The following is a 17,124-nucleotide window of genomic DNA, read 5'->3' as shown; positions in this document are numbered from 1 at the left end:
AGGGTGTCTTTTTGTGTCACACCATGACCCCCCCAACAGTAATAATGGTAGTAGATATTTTATGTATAGTGAGTATGGCGAACAAGAAGGAAGTGAGAGGCGAGAGGGAGAGAAAAGAGAGGAGGAGCAAGGACCAGAGAGGAAAGGATACAAAGATAAAACAGGGATGGAAAGGAAGGCCAAACAATTACAATCTGTGGAAAGAGGAGAGGATGAAGGGGGCCTTAGATGAATACATGGAGGGAGAGAAGAAAGGAATTACAGTGAGTGTGCACCTCTTATCAAGAGCATGGGGTGTGCCGCAATCCACACTGCAAAGACGCATCAGTGGAAAGGTGACTGGCAGTGAACATGTGTCAGGGCGGAAGCCCTACCTTCCACAGGAGGCGGAAAGGGAGCTTGCTGCCACCCTCAACACATTGGCGCATAGGGGGTTTCCCTTCACAAAATGTGATGTCCAGCAAGTGGCCTTTGATTTTGCAGCCAAGAACAACATATCCGGTTTCTCCAAGACAGCAGGGAGGGCCGGATTTTACTGGTTTAAGAATTTTCTATAGCGCAACCCAGAGCTTGGGATGCGCAAACCAGAGGTCCTGTCTGCAGCATGGGCTGCTGTATTGAGGGCACACCGTCACATATATATGGAACAGTGACAAGTCTGGGCTTCAGGGTCATTTTTTAAATTATGGTACATATGAACATGTTTGTTTAATGCAGTTTAAATGTTATGTGGCTGTATAAGCAACTGTGTTTAAAATTAAAATTGATGATAAATTACTATATCCCTTTGCAGTTTCACTGGCCCATTTTACCTGAACAGCTGGTTCATTTTACCTGAAACTGCTTGTGCAAAAAAAGTTGGCACAGCTGATGTTTCAAGAACTGTAGGGCCTAAATAATTTTATTACATCATTTCAACAAAAGATTATTAAAAACAGTCATTAGTGATCATAAAAACACATGGAAAAGGTATGGTATTGTAGCCTATTATGGTCCCAAACGATTTAAGTGGCCCATTTTACCTGATATCACCCTAATACATGCGCTTTCAGTAGGCTAGGCCTACATATATCCTCATAAGTGTCTATTAATTCGTCTCAATTAGATACTCTTTGGCCTTGTTTTTATACTTATTCTGAAAGAGTTTATATCATTATTTTCGCTAGCAAGATCTCATTCGATGATTAATTTCCATTAAGCCTACTGCCAGCAGGCACATTTAAAGAAATGTGATCTGATTAATCGGGGTAATAAGCCACTAAAGATGAGCATATACATTTTACCAAAATACGCATTTAGTTTATCGGCAATTTTTTTGCCAAGCTTGCTCTGGCAGCGGTGGCGGTGTTTGATTTAGCCATAATAATATGCTTATTGTCTTCGTAGACTCATTATAATAGTTTGCTCAGATGGCGAGAATATCACCGCTCTCTCTTTCGTCTTTTCCGCCATCGTTACAAAATCACGGTTTTGGTGATCGACCTTTCCTGCCTTTTGAAGTAGGACGTGCTCGTGCACTTGCCCTGATAAGTTTAGCCTGATTGAAATTAACCGCATGATTTGGATGCGGATCAGCCGTCGACGAACCGATATTTGCGGTTCTCAGTTAGCTCGCTAATGTTAACGGGCTAAAGGGACAATTGATTAACTTATCTTCAACCCCTACGACGAACGGGCCCCTGGTCTCAGTAGAGGGGTCGGTTCATTCAGTTTGGTTGTGCGTCCAGGCATGTGCCTGTTTTGGAAGCAATAAAGTGATAATTCTACCAACAGTTCCTCGTGCTTCACTGTTGGGTCCATCACAAGGTGTTTGTACCGGAAACATGTAGGTTTAAACCAGAATACTGTAATGTAGTTATGATATGACCAGAGTACTAAGGTAGTTATGTCATAATCAGAGTATTGTACTGTAGTTGTGATATCACCAAGCACTGTAATTCACTTATGTTATAACCAGAATAATCTAGTGCAGTTATATTATAACCAAAGTACTATAGCATAGTTATGAAATAACCAGAGAACTGTAGTATCGTTATGGTATAACCAGAATTTTGTGATGTAGTTATGTTATTACCAGGGTAAAACTGGTTAAGAGACATTGTGTTTGTAACTTTAGTCACACATCTTAGGGATAATGTGTTGGTAACCAGAATCAATAACCAGCTCAACTTGAGAGCTGGGGCCTGTTCCATGAAGTGAGTTTACCAAATAAGCCAGGCTTAAGTCAGTTACTTTCCCTGACAATAGACTGGCTTATTCGGTAAACTAGATTTAAGGAACAGGCCCCAGGATGATCTGAAGTTGTTTATTTTGGTAAAAGGAAATTATAATTTATCTTTAGGTCAATTCTCTTTGCTGTGAATCATAAATGGTGTTAGGGTACCACCTCATGATGACAACAGCACTTTCAATTGAAACTGCACACACAACACATGCACAAACCCACACAATCACAAACATGGGTGTCTGACACGACAACATCTTCAAATGGTTTTATTGAAATAACAGATCTACATATTATACATAGAATTCATTAAAATCTTTGTTCTATTTCACATCCAGCAATGCATCACCAGATGCGGAGCACAGCTAAACACATGACTGTCAAATCTACAGCATCTCTACAGAACAGGAGGTCACAGACACACAAACTATTCTCATTTAACATTCAAGGAGAAATAGGTTATTCTAAAGTAAACACTTTTAAATAGTTTTCATGTATAAAACCTTTAACATTTCTATTACTTTAATAACTACATCACATTACCCTGGTTATAACATAACTACACTACATCACCCTGGTTATAACATAAATACACTACATCAACCTGGTTATATCAAAGTTACTACGTTACAGTTCTCTGGGGATATCATAACTAAATTTCAGTGCTTTGGTCATAACATAACAGTGCACTTGTTAATTCATAACTACATTAGTAATCTAGTTGTATCATGACTACACTACAGTCCCCCTGGTGGTGGGGAGGACCTGCGACACGTCCCAGGTCGTGGCAGGTCACCACGCAGCCACTCAAAGGGCCAACAGACACATGAGTGGGTCTGTGGGACTTCTCTATCGATCAGACCCTCCTCTCTCTGGCAGCCCGTGGGCCTGCCATCGACCAGGCCTCTCAGCTGAGCGGAGGTGTCGAGTGAAGGAAGGTGCTGCTTGAGGGAGTGGAAGAGAAGAGATGGGAGGGAGGGGAGACATGAGGGTGGGGGGTTGGGTGTGGGGGGGTGGTGGTGGTTTCCTCCCCTGCTGTCCTGTACTGTGTAGATAAAGTGGTGGGAACAAGGTGTGAGTTTCAATGATGAATATCAACAGAGTTGAAGGCACAGGTACTGTATGGTATGTCAAATGGGTTTCCAGAAGAAATGTTGGCTTCCCTGTGTGTCTCTTGGTCTGCACCTGATTTAAACTCAAAACCTTCTAGCATGTTGTACTAAGTCCTTCAGTCCATCAGTCTCTCTCTCTACCTTTCTCACTTTCACTCTCTCTCTCTTACACTCACTCACTCACTACATTTCCTCCCCAGTCTCTCTCTCCCCCCCACTCTCTCTTGCCTCTCTTTGTCTTTCCCTCTTCCTTCTCTCCCTTTCTCCGTTTAGGGAAGTCGAGGTAAAAGCATGTAAACACATTCCACCTTATGAATTGAACGTGTGAAAGCAATGATTTGTTCCTCCGTTATTGGGTTTGCTTGTCATCCCTTTATGCAAACTGGTGTTGTGAGCCTGCTATTGACTCCTCTTTCTGGTCCATTAAATTCAATTGTTACCGCTGTTACATGGCATACAATCTCTCTGGGTGTCTGCCTTTGCTGTTCACTGTCTTCACATAAAACTCGGACACTTGGCATCTACACAAGTTCTCTGATGACTCTGCTGTTGTGGTGTGTGCAGGGGCCTGGTGGAGGACATTGTTGGTTGTTCTGAGAAGAACTACCTGCAGCTCTACATCTCAATGGAGAAAATGTTTGTGAACATGACGACTAAGGCCTCCTCCACCCCTGTTTACATCTTGGGGACTGGGTTTGAGACAGTCTGTCTTGTGGATTACGACCTTTGACCACCCTGACTGATGTTTTACCCCCCTCCTTGTACATCACATAAACCATGAATATGGAACCACACTATACACCTCCTTTTATGCATTTGGGTCTCACCTGTGTTCTGATGGTACCATTATTTGCAATACTATGTGAATGTTATTTTGACTGTATGATTCAAATCAAGACGGAAATCTGGAATGAAATAGGGACATTTGTTTGTATCTGTGTGTCTGTGTAAACTTGTGTATTTTATCCTTTGCTGAGAGGAGTGTGGTGAGTGAAATCAACCCATCAGCAGAGTCTTATCTTCTTGCTGCAGGATGAGTCACCATCTATCATGGTGGCTGTAGTCTTGTCATGACAACATCCTTCATTTCAGGTCATTCATTACTAACTTGTTTGGTTAATACCAACTAATGAGCTTAAAGACACGTTCTAACATTTATGAAGAACTGTGTTAACTTTAACAAAACATTTTAGTCCACAGATGGGCATTGGAAACTCATAACACTTTTCCTTCATAGACTAAAGAATCTGTATATTTAATCGAGACATTGTGCAACTCTTTTGCTGTTAATGTTGCTTGGTTGTTGCTCAGTTCATGTCAAGATATAAGATACCTCAAAATGATAAACCATAAGCTTGCAGGGAACATTTTGTTAGCTGTTAGCTGTTAGCTGCTCCTGGCATTCTGTAATCCCTGCTCTCCTCTCTCTGTCCCCCCACACATCCCCTTTGGTATGGGGGGTTTGAGCTGTCAGGACCTGCCTGGTTGTCGGTCTACCAACGCTGGACCAGGTCGTCTTCCGGAACCCAGTCTTCATGACGGCCAACAGCGAGTTTCCCGGTCCCATCCAATGTTTATAAAGCGAACATTGGATTTTGGTGTTTCAAAACCCATTGACACTGTATGACTATGTTTAGCTTGTGTTCTGCTCCACTCTCTTACCAAACGTCTCTGGAGGAGGGGATCCCTCTCTGAATTGCTCCTCCCAAGGTTTCTTCAATTTTTTTAAAATCCTATATACTGCTGGTCTGCCCAGAGTCTACCTCTGTCACTGTGTTCTTCTCAGAGGGGTCAGAGGTCAGTCTCAGCTGTGACCCAGACTCAGTGGATGGATATGTTTGTGTGGTTCAGATACACTGATAAACATTATACTGGAATCAGAATATTTCAAAATTAAGACCTGGGACGAGAGATACAATGTTTCTCTTAGTTTCACCTTTTTGACGATTTCTATCCTCTCCCAAGAGGACAGTGGGGAGTGTGGAAGACATTTAGATTTCCTGTGTGCTTACATTATTCATAATCAAGAGAACTAGTCATTGGATACTTGTTAGTATGTTCTCATGTAAGCTTGCTATTAATAAGAGTAGATTGTGTCTATGTGTCAGGGTTAATAGATGTTTGAGATCAGGAGAAAGTACTGGCTAAATGGTCCTTGTCTTGACTATAAGGAGAGCTCCAACTATGAACTCTTTAGTCTGAGTGGTCATGTGTTGGGAGCTGTGAATCTCTTTCTCTGAGACTGTTGTAACGTCATTACTGCCTGACTGTCACTATCTATGTTTACATTCTTGTGCCCTATAAAAGATGGTCCTCCAGCCTTCAGAGCGGAGAGAGACATGATTGAGACCTAAGCCTGGTGTTGTGTTGTCATTTATTGTCAGAGGTCTGGTTTTCTCTCCCAATCTGCAGATTGATAAATACTTATTAAAATCCAGAACTCAACTGAACTTAGTCACTCCGTTTATGAAGAGACGGACAAAACACTTTCTTCATCAGGAGTACTGGTGTGTGAGATACACAGACAAAGGTAACCATACTTTTACATGTGAATCTTTAGCCATGTCTAACTTAGTCTATCAGGGGAAACCCTCTCTTGGCTCTGTGTTCCATGCAGTGAGAGATGCAGTGGGGAGCTGTGCTGTCGTTGGAACAGTCTGTGCTGGGGTCACTGTCATTCTGTCATTCTCATTCTCACAGTGAATACTTCAAAGAGTACGGCGGTGTCTGTTATTAAACCATTCCCTGTGGTTCTGTGTATGTAGGCTGTGGGTGTGGCAGAATGTATCTCATGTGTTGTGCACTTCCATGTTGTCTGTCTGGTGGTGTGCCTCAGTGTCCATGTGAATGTGTGTCTCTGTCCCCACTCTCCCAGTGTGTTGTTTGTTTTCTGAGGACTGGAAGAGCGTTTTCGAATCTTTCCAGAGGAATGACACCGCTCCTCTCCAGCACCTCACACACACACACACACACACACACACACACACACACACACACAAACACGTCCCCTTCTCCTCAGCGGAATTGAATATTGCTTTTGTGATCTCGCAGATGGCAGGGCCGTGGTTGTGCATTGTGTTTTGACTGCAGTTCCCTGTGCTGATGCAGGTCTGTGTGTGTGTGTGTGTGTGTGTATTTCTTGCAGTGCACGGGGTAAAGTCTGGGTCAGGTGAAACTAATCAGAGGGAGAGAGGGACAGAGGGAGAGAAATCTTGCTCCTGACACCATTGGAATGCACCTAGGAGTGAGCCTTCTTAACTCCTGCTCTAATTGAAATATTCAAGACTCTTGTCTTTAATTGTGAAGAACAACGTCAAGGTTGTGAATTGATAAATGGAGCTCTGTTTCATCCAACTATAATTGCCTTCATTTGGCCCCTTAGTTTGGGAAGCAGAGAGAGAATATGTTAGAATGTGTCAGGATGCAAATCACCCCCCCAAGGGTGTTTTTAGTTGGTTCCGTTTGGTTGCTATTTCTGCTTGTTTCTCCGAGAGTAATGGCAATGCAGATTTATTGTGAATAATAACTGGTGGATGAGGACATATTCCTGGCTGAAAGGACCTGCCCTCTTCATCCAGGTGTCGAACACACCACAACACAAACAACAGCCTGAGCAAGCCTGCACCCAAAACATCCACTCGCAATGTTTTCTGATGATATGCTATCGATTGGATGAATTTGGCTTTGGTCTGAAATGTGTTTTTCCAGCATTCTTCACAAGCCGTGTTTGATATCCCCTGAAATAGATTGATTTTCTGCTTCTTTATCCCATAAATCTACCGTTCCATCAGCATGTAAATGTGACCCGGGTAGAAGAAAGCTTACAGACCATGTAGATCTTTCTGTTCTTGGCTCTGCCAGTACGTGCCTGCCTGATCTCCATACTCACACATTCAGACTGATGCACACACACACACACACACACACCCTTGCAAAAGCTCACGCACCCACCCACCCACACACACACATCAAAGCACAAAATCACACATGGAAACACACACTTACAAAGACATTCGCACACACGCACACACGCACAAAGGTACACAACTCCTAAAATACACACACAAATACACACAACTACTGTTTTCCATCATACATTTCAACTTGTTCCTCCCTCGTGTTTTTGGAACCACACTTGGGTGAGGTTAGGTGTGTGGGGTGTGTTTATGTATGTGTGTGTGTGCGCTTGTTATTTCCGGGGGCGCCTAGGGGGACTGCCAAGTGCAACTGTTTGTTGTGTGACTGCCTTTTGTTGTGGAGCTAGCAAAGGTGCAATCGCTTCACACTGATAGTGACATTACATCAGTATCTGTTGGGAGAGCGCCCACGTATGGCTGCCCAATCATTAACCATCTACCATCCATGAGGACAGGGCCTCAGAAGGGTCCGTTTACAGTAACATGACAACTCCACGAATGGCGTCGATTCTTCAAAACTCTAAACACAGTGAGCACAACATAAGTATATGTGGGCTAAACTGAGGATCATTTATCATTGCTTTGGCACAAAATGCATTCAATGACTACATCTTTCAAATTATATTCATTCTTTTCTCACTTCAAAACAACAATTGCCAAAACTATGTACCTACAGGCCAATTTGCACATGCTTACATACTGTTTTCAAAACTGTTAAACTTCAGTTCAAAACAATAACATATAATACAAAATTGAATAAGACAGAAATTTGCTACATTTCTACAGTAAAATTGTAATGAAATATATATTTTGAATCAAAAAATTAAATGCTATAAAATGTTCTCTATGGAAGGGTTGTGCCAGGTGAGGAAAGGGATGCAGAGAGAAGAAATCAGCCAACATTTGTATGGGACAATGTGGCATTTCACCACTCCTGTGCAGTCACCGAGCGGTTTGCAGCCCATTCCAGAATGGTGTCACTTTTCTTCCCACCTTACTGTAATCCCCATTCCTCAACCCCATAGAATCATTATTTTCCTTATGGAGGTGAAAGGTTTATGACCACCATCCACATGATCAAATGTCCCTTCTGGACGCAATGAATGCTGAATGCCTGGACATTGCCAGGGATGGATCAGGCATATTCGTTCCTAGGTGTATTGCCTTTGATGACATAAGATGTGATGTGGATGAGAAACCTATGGCCAAATGCAGAAAATTACAGTAGCATTCCTATTGTATCTGTATCAGTGGATGATGTGTATACTAGTGCTGTCAGTTTAACGCGTTATTAACGGCGTTAACGCAAACCCAAACTAGAGAGCATACAAGTTCTGGGGAAATTGTGAGGGTGTGCTTGCGGCTGCCCCAGCTGCCCATACTCTCCTGGTGTTTACATATTTCAAAAAGCATTTAAGTGTATGACTACAGTTCTGACCATTGTGTTCCCTTGATAATAAGTTTGTAAAAATGACATGCATCACTCAGATGGAGGAGAGGTGATACTGGTTGGTTGGAAGAGAAGGAGGCCAAATGTAGCTCATGAAGATGCAGCGCTAGATAACTTATTAAATTGTAATCAGATATAAACAACTTGTTGGTTGCCCTATTATGTCCTATTATCCTCCTATTATCGTCCTATTATGTAATTTGAACGCCCTGAACGGCATCATTTGAGTAATGAGGGCAAGCGCAGGCTTATTGATTACTTAAAAAACGTTAAGTTTCATTATGCATGATAGAGGAGCCTAGTTAGAGAAGGATTTAGCAGTTTTATTATTAGAAGCCTATTTTATTAATAATTTTCAGAGTAACCTCAAACCTTTCTTTTGTTTCTTTGACCTTACATTTTCTTTGAGAGCTTAGTGGTCTCGGTTTAACATCATTATTTATAGCAACATCATTACCGGACACTGTTAGCTCGCAATGTGGACAAAGAATGCCCCTGCAACAAAGTTGTAACTTGGTAACAAGTAGCCAGCTAGAAACCGACCAGAAGTTTGTAGCCATATAAAGGCCTATATATATAGGCTACTTGATTTGGCTGCAAGATTTGCTGATTTTGAGTGTCCAAGATATGATGGATTCTGATCTGTGTCAACAGTCTAGCCATGTAGCTAAGGCTTGTCCGGGAAGAGTGGATTTTTTTTGTACGGCAAGTCTGGAAGATCAATTTAGGCTAGTGCTACTTGCCCCAATGCACTGGACAAGTTATTAAAACTCAAACAAAATAAAATGCAATGTTAGGCCTACTTCACGTTATGTGCCACTCATTACGTCTATCGATTTTATTTGAGCGAATTCTGCATCAGTAAAACCACCAACCCAAGATCTCTACAGACCAGCTAATTTCCTGCTCAACACTTCAACGGGGGCTTATTACTTGAAAGATGACTTAGGCTATTTACGGTCGTCTCAGTTACACTATGAGGGGTGGGAAATACTGTGATTTGCTTAAGAAGGCAAATGGCTAGTAAAACATAACATTTCATAATAATTTCAGTAAATCAAGCAGCGCTGCAAGACCTAGTGAAATGTAGCAAAGCAATGTAGCACAGCAAAGCAAGGCTGAAGCAGGCTGACATTAATTATTTTCATGAACAGACAAAGTTTTGACATTGACAAAGTTTAGGCTGTGGCAATAAAATTCAGGTTAGTAGTCAGATACTTTCACCTATTGAAAAACTTTTGAGTAAGGGGAAAGCCGAACATGTTCCGTCGCCGTTTGACTTCCTAAACAGCTGTGGAGATGTTTTTGTTAGCTACTCATTAGTGTCTCGGGTAGGCTACAGCGTTGCAGTGAGCCGCCACACTGATATGAAACCACAGGTAATGGTCATTTCACCAACAAATCGTTTATTAATGTCAAAATAAATCCTACAACAAAAACGTATTTGTGAGGAATGTTTATTTCAACGATTAAAAACAGATGCATCATGACCACTGTAGTATGTGTTGCCCAAGCAACAGAGGCTAATGTCATGATGCTAATGCTTCAGTGAAATAGTAGACTACCGTTTCCGAAAGTAGATGTGGGCCTACTTACTTAATAAATATCAGCTAATTTTGTACATTACATTTCACAATTATGTTTCACATCACAAAGTAAAATGATTAAATATCACCCTGGCCTCTTTGTTTGTGGCGTTTCTGCAGCTGCCTTGCAGACTAGTATCCCCCAAGTTAACAGATGCGAAACTAATGTTCTGCTAGAGATAGTCACGCGAGTTTCGTGACGTTAGTGACGTTAGTGGCGTCAGTGACTGTGGCTAGCAAGTTAGCCACCGTTAGCTTCACTTTTCGCCACAAAAACGTAATTTCTACTTAAACCGTGCAATGGAACGTAAATCCCAATACAACCAACGCAATCGCTACCGAGACAAACCTTTTGACATCGCCGTTGTCTATGTAGTCCAAATATTGAGGCATCCTTAGGGGGGCGAAAAGAAACAATAAATAATAAATAATATATATGTGAGATAACAATGGTTTGTGCTCGCCGAAGGCAAGCACACCCCAATTAACGGCGTCAATTATTTTATCGCGCGATTTGGCCTAGCAAACTTTGTAGTTTTTTTCACATGCTGTTGCAACAACTACCGACGTTAGAAAAACTACAACACCACACCGGATCTAGCTAGACCGGAAACAAAACAAAATGCACGCCAAACACTCGTTTGGCTTGCGAGCTGGCTAAAGAGTAGTAGCAGAGCCCGTTTACGGATATTAGACATTCTCTGGTAGTAGGCTAACGTTACGTTTTGAGTGGATGACGAGCGCGAGATGCCGAAATGGATGCCAATAAGATTCTGAATGGAAAGTTTGCTTTTAAAAAGTTGCCAAATGGTTCTATAGACAAGACCAGTGATCTGTGTGTTTTGTCGTTGTAAACTGAGCTATCATCGCAGCACGTCCAGTCTGAAATACCACTTGATGGCCAAGCACACAGCTGATGCGAATTCTCTGTCCCCTCGTCAAAGCCAGGCGATTGCAATGTTGTTTTCAATAAAAAAAATATTTGCACAAAGCAATCCGAACCACTTTTCTATGTTGATAAGAGCATTAAAATTTGAAAAAAGAATGGGACAAAAAGAATTCAGGGACATTTAGAATAGATAAATATGTGCGATTAATTGTGATTAATCGCGAGTTAACTATGACATTAATGCGATTAATCGCGATTAAATATTTTAATCGTTTGACAGCACTAGTGTATACACATTGTTGAATTCTGGAATTAGTGAGAAAAAAGATATACAACATATTGAAGCATACTGCATCATGTCTGATTCATTCCAGTAACATATATTGCAGTGAATTCTAAACAGTAGAGAGGTGTCCTTGTTTTGCATAAGACAACATTGTATAATGCTACCTGGTGTTAGTGATTTTTAGGTCATTGTTTTGTGGGTGACAAAGTATGTTTGTTGACTGTCAACCTTGGCTAGTGTTATGGAAGAATGAGTTGATTTGAGATTTGTATGAATTGATTTGGAAGTTTTAGTGCATTTTGAATGTGAAATTAACTGCTGTGCCGAGTTGAAAGTTGGTTAGGAGAACTGTGTGAAGAGTTTTGAAAAAGTGACTTAAGTATTGAGAAATGGGTCCTAGCGACTGTAAAAAACTGTAAAATGTGTCAAAGAATCTCCAGAATGACAACAAACACGCGGCTCTCCCTGGGTGCGTGGGGGAGACCTGCAAGGCTACATGGCTCACGTGAGTCAGTTCAGCAGGAAGCTCTCTAAGCCAATCGTCTGTCTAGATACTGTATCGTCCACACCTCTACCTACATCCAGGCATCAAACCCCGGAGAAAACATGCCGTCTAAAAACAAACGTTTCCTCTCTCTTTTAATTTCTTTTATGATGAAAAGAGAGCAGAGAGGAAGAGGGAGGAGAAACGAGAGGTACGTCCGTCCTTAAAAAGGGAAGGCGGAGGGATACGGAACGTCCCCCCCGGGGGGGTGGCGCGGTCCTCCTAGACGTTGAGCAGGCTGGTGATCATGACCTGTAGGTGGCGCTCCACCGGCCACCAGGTGATGCTGGGAGGAGTAGAGGTCGGCAGGCAGGCTGAATACGGCTTCCAGAAAGTCCATGAGCATTTTCTGGAAGGAGAGGACAGCACAGACCCCAATGCTGAGGCCCCACACGTACACTGAAAGGAGGAGGGGAGGAGGAGGACAGAGTGGGAGAAAGAGAGCGAGAGAGAGAGCTCCTCACCTTTAGATTCTTCCGGTATGTCTGGCCCCGGGCTTCCTCTGCGTCCCGGGGGAGGACGGCTTCCAGCAGGCCATACAGCTGGGCCATGAACCCTCCTGAAACCTGTGGGGGGGGAAGTGTGGGGGTGTGGGAGAGGCAGTTGGGAGGGAGGCGGGAGCAGGAGGAGAGGACCGCTGGGTCAAACGATAGCATTGACTTTAATGTCCTTATCTACAGTGTCTACAGATCACAATGTCACCGCAACACGGAGATGCCGAGGGGGGGGGGCACTCACAGTGACGGCTGGCCGGCGACGACCCTCCTCCATCATGCCCAGCAAGACCAGCTCATATACCACATCTATGACGTTCAGGTGACGGATCTGAAAACATTCACCACAACAGTCGCCTTTCAGGATCTAGGAAGTCGGAGTCTAAGGATGTCATTTGAGACCTAAGGAGAGGCTTCAAGCCTGTGCTCCGTTTCGACGACAAAGTCAGTCAGGCGCGTTTTCCTCCCCCTCCCCTCACCTCCTCCAGTGCCAGCTCCTGGGCGATGGAGCTTCGACGAGCGTGCTCTGAGACGTAGGCCAACAGTCCGTCGTAACGGAGATACAGCTGCTCCTCCTCCTGGAGAACGACAACAGAGTCACGACACCCGTCTCACGGTGACGTCAAAACAAGCTCACCCAGAGTACAGTCCCACGCGAGCTCACATACGTAGCCCAAAACACTGGAAACTCTCAAGTGGAATCGATCGGTCACCTTGTTTGCTGCTGTTGCCAGTCCTCCCAGCAGGAGGCCCTGCCTCACAAAGGGAGCTCCTGCTGACGGGGTTGGCGAGGAGCGTCTGGTGACAAACAGGGAGGAAAACGAGAGGACATCAACATAGCTAGTTAGCCACTTCACACAGAGAACAGAGGTGCCCGGTAGCACTGCGAGCTCTAACACCGAGAGGTGCCCACAGTACACTGTCAGGCTAGCTTACATTTAGTCATTTAGCAGACGCTCTTATCCAGAGCGACTTACAGTAAGTACAGGGACATTCCCCTGAGGCAAGTGGAGTGGGTGAAGTGCCTTGCCCAAGGACACAACGTCATTTGGCACAGCCGGGAATCGTACTGGCAACCTTCTGAATACTAGCCCGATTCCCTCACCGCTCAGCCACCTGACTCCCTTGAGCTAGTTAAGTAGGTTGGTAGCTAATGGGTACTCACAGTGAAGGCCTGTCTTAGGGCAGTCAACCTGTAAGGGAGGTCAATGAAGCCTCTGCTGGTGAAGTGGTAGCTGTGGAGAAAGAGATACCTCAGTCAAGTGAATAACCTGGACAGTTCCTGGAGCAATGAGGGAAAGCTTGCTAAAGCACATTCACTTTACACGGAATACAGGATGGTTTGGTGTCAAATGGAACGATTTCAGTTATCCAATCAAGGTCAGGACTAACTTCAGACACGGAATCTCAAGTTCCTCAGCAGTCAAATCGGCTATGCCGTCTTCATCATCGTCATTGTCGACATCGTTGTCATCACTGGCAATATCATCATAATCGCTGCCGACGTCATCATTATCATTGCCGACGTCATCATCATCATTGCTGACATCATTATTGCCAACGTTTGGGTCATCATTGGCGACATCATCATAATCACTGCCAACGCCATTATTATCATTGGCGACATCATCATCATCATTGCTGACATCATCGTTGTCGATGTCATCTTCCTCGTTATCAACGTCATCATCATGGGCAACAACCTCATTGTCATTGCAGATATCATCCTCATCATTGCAGATATCATCCTCATCATTGTCAACATCCTCATTGTTGACATTGTCCTGGTCCTGGGCCCAGTTTCGGTGGCGGTCCTCATCCCATTCCTCCTCCTCATCCTCATCATAGTCATCATCGTCCTCATCATCGTCATCATCAGAGGAGTCGTCGTCCTGGGAGGACTCCTCCCCGCGGGTCCGGGTGTTCTTCGCGATCCAGAAGGTTCTAGCCGTGGTGCGCAAGATGCCGTCTGGACCCACCACCAGGCTGGCCTCCATGCCTGAGACATCAGTTTGCTGGTGGAGAGGAGACACACACACACGTTAACACACACTCACACACGTTAACACACACACACACACCCGTTCACACACGCTTCCATTGAAATGAACAAGGACTGAAACACCAGGAGGTTCGCAGTCTTCATATACGCCTGAATCAGCTTCATGAAGAACGTGGAGGTTGTGATCTGTCATCAGCTCTTACCCTGCGCTCAGCGAAAAACGGGATGTCCACATCCGTCTTGGTGCACACGTGAGACTGGAACTGCCTCACCCGGCCGCCAATGAGCTGCGAGGACAGGAGGAGAGACAGGGAAAAGGATGAGCAACAGAGCGCTGAATAACTGATCTGGTCCAGCTTCATGTGCACCCGGACAGGACTTCCCACTGGTTATCTCACAAGATTCATCTCACCTGAACTCCGCTCACTGCCATAAAGGTGGTAACCACATAAGGGAATCCCTGCAGACCAACACAGGACAGCACTTTGTCAGACAAACCTTGTGTGTGTGAGTGAGTGAGTGTGTATAAGTGAGTGGGCGTGCACCTGTGTGTGTGTGTGTGTGTATAAGTGAGTGGGCGTGCACCTGTGTGTGTGTGTGTGTGTTAGCTTACATTTGGAGTGAGCCTGGATTTCTGCTGTGACATGGCCCACCACAGCCTGGTGTCAGTCCCCCTCACCATACAGATGCTGCGCATCTGGATCTCTGTCTTCTGGGGAGGGGGGTGGGTGTGGGGTAGGGCAACCAGGTCAGGTCATACATAACAATAATGATAAGCAATAATAGATAGAATCCACGTGCCATGTGGTTGACACTTGATAGCCTGGCAGCAAACTGTCCAGGATGACCCAGCGAGGGTTGATTAGACCCCGGATGTAGAAGTGTAAATGACGTGCAAGACTTCCCTCAGCCCCGACTCTGTGAAGTGTTTTCTCTGCGCTGGGACAGTTTGTGTAGGTGTTTGTGTGCAGGTTGTCTCAGTTACCTTAGAAGCAGATCCTCTGGTGGAGGTCCAGGAGAACTTGAAGGTGTGGTTTCTCTCAGAGCTCATCAGAGCTTCTCCACAGTAGCTTGTCTAACAACGTCAGGAGGAAAAGGGAGAGAAGGAGTGTTCTACAACCGCTTCAAGACTCGTGGAGCCAAACCCTAACTTGACTTGACTTTACCAATGTTTTATGGGTTAAACTGAGAAAAATAGTTCTGATATAATGTATAACAGCATAATTTATTTTATTCACTTGAAAAAGCACACTTTGCATGGCTGCCTGACATGCAACTCATAATCATAATTATGAGAGAAGGTAAATGGACTCAAGAACATGGAACACTTATCATGTTTTAAGTAAAACCATAGATATATATCTATGAGTAAAACTACCTTCAATTGAATTAAATTAGCCTCTGCACACCACTGTGTTTCCATGGAAACCAACTCAAAACAGAACACACCCACTTCACCCCCAGTTTATGACATCATCAAATTATCAAGTCTGAACAATCTGGAATTTTGAGGCAAATTTGCAGCAAACCACAATTCCAGCAAAAACGTCCACCAAGCCTAATAGTGTATTGGATTAAAGATAAACTGTGTGTGTTCATATGTGTGTGAAGTTGTTGCTTTTACCCAGGTCCAAACGGCCACAGGACCACAGTAAAGGGGGCTGTATTCCCAAGGTAGCAAGGGTCCACTGAACACCTGCAACACATAACACACAGAGAACCACAATGACCATGAAGGTCTGTCAAAATGAAGGCTCTCCAAGGGGCCTAGAGAGAGTGTGGGTGGGTTACCTCAGCAGGGTCCAGGGCCTGCACAGCCACAAGCTCCAGGTCTGCGTTCAGGATAAATGAGGCCATGCCCAGCCCAGGCCCAGGCCCAGGCCCAGGCCCAGGCCCAGGCCCAGATCAGAGGCTGGAGCAGAAAGAGTCCCTCTTTCCAGAGTCAACCCTTGGCTCCTATTTCCCTGAAGGGCAGGGTCTGTAAACATGTTTAATCAACATGTGTTTGTCATGCTACCCCTCTGAGGCGACAGTACAGGAGTATCTGGACCAAAACCAACAGGTTTCTGGACAGTTTGTTCCCCCCTAGGGCATGTACCTGTTGAACTATTGATCTCCACCTAGTCAGACTTGTCCATCCACACTATCCTCTACTACTCAAAATACTTTACATTCGTAACTCAATTTATGCATTATTATATTCATATTCTCTGTGTTGATTGCGCCCGTTTTTATATTGTTTGACTTTATATTAGAAACTTGATTTTTGTTAAAGTGTCTAAAAAGTCCAAACTAATCTATTTTCTTTGTTTCTAAAAAGCCCCAAATATCTTGAGATATGTCCCAAGCGCCAACACAAAAAACAACCAATCCAACAGGACCACCAGAAATTACATTCACTCCAAACTTCAATTAAAGTGTGTGCTCACCATATAAGTGGCTGGACTGGCCTCATACATATTCTCCTCCCTACCTTGTAGGTGATTAGAGGGCGTTGGGTCAGACGCCTGGTACCTGTTGTACAGGTAGTACCCAGCGGTCATGGTGGCGAGGCCAACCACTCCTCCGGCCAGGCAGGTGGAGGCCTGCAGCCTGCAGACCCCCGCACGGCTCCCCCACA

The 17,124-nt window shown here is 44.2% G+C and overlaps 1 protein-coding gene across 1 annotated transcript; it reads right to left on the bottom strand.

Annotated features, from left to right (window-relative positions):
- Positions 1-12,171: 12,171 nt before the first annotated feature.
- LOC146302812 (uncharacterized) lies at positions 12,172-16,475 on the bottom strand. The gene is made up of 12 exons (XM_084698442.1): positions 16,296-16,475; positions 16,129-16,200; positions 15,490-15,579; positions 15,118-15,216; positions 14,917-14,964; positions 14,708-14,791; positions 13,895-14,517; positions 13,216-13,300; positions 12,982-13,080; positions 12,747-12,833; positions 12,473-12,574; positions 12,172-12,357 (listed from the first exon to the last, which is right to left on the bottom strand). Exons 1-12 carry the CDS (start codon positions 16,359-16,361, stop codon positions 12,172-12,174), a joined length of 1,641 nt encoding a protein of 546 aa, XP_084554568.1. The 5' UTR covers positions 16,362-16,475.
- Between the last annotated feature and the right edge of the window lie 649 nt (positions 16,476-17,124).

This window comes from Hypomesus nipponensis, chromosome 1, assembly GCF_054491055.1.
Source record: "Hypomesus nipponensis isolate SF chromosome 1, ASM5449105v1, whole genome shotgun sequence".
In the NCBI taxonomy this organism is placed as follows: Eukaryota; Metazoa; Chordata; class Actinopteri; order Osmeriformes; family Osmeridae; genus Hypomesus; species Hypomesus nipponensis.
The sequence above is the reverse complement of the archived record's forward strand: the minus strand, read 5'-3'. Positions and strand labels throughout refer to the sequence as shown.

Bases quoted from the DNA above. Each gene is read 5' to 3' on its own strand.
- LOC146302812 (XM_084698442.1), bottom strand. From the start codon at position 16,361: ATGGCCTCATTTATCCTGAACGCAGACCTGGAGCTTGTGGCTGTGCAG. The intron at 15,580-16,128 runs GTAAAAGCAACA...TGACGTTGTTAG, and splicing joins CTGTGGCCGTTTGGACCTGG to ACAAGCTACTGTGGAGAAGC. The intron at 14,518-14,707 runs GTAAGAGCTGAT...CCTCTCCACCAG, and splicing joins CGTTTTTCGCTGAGCGCAGG to CAAACTGATGTCTCAGGCAT.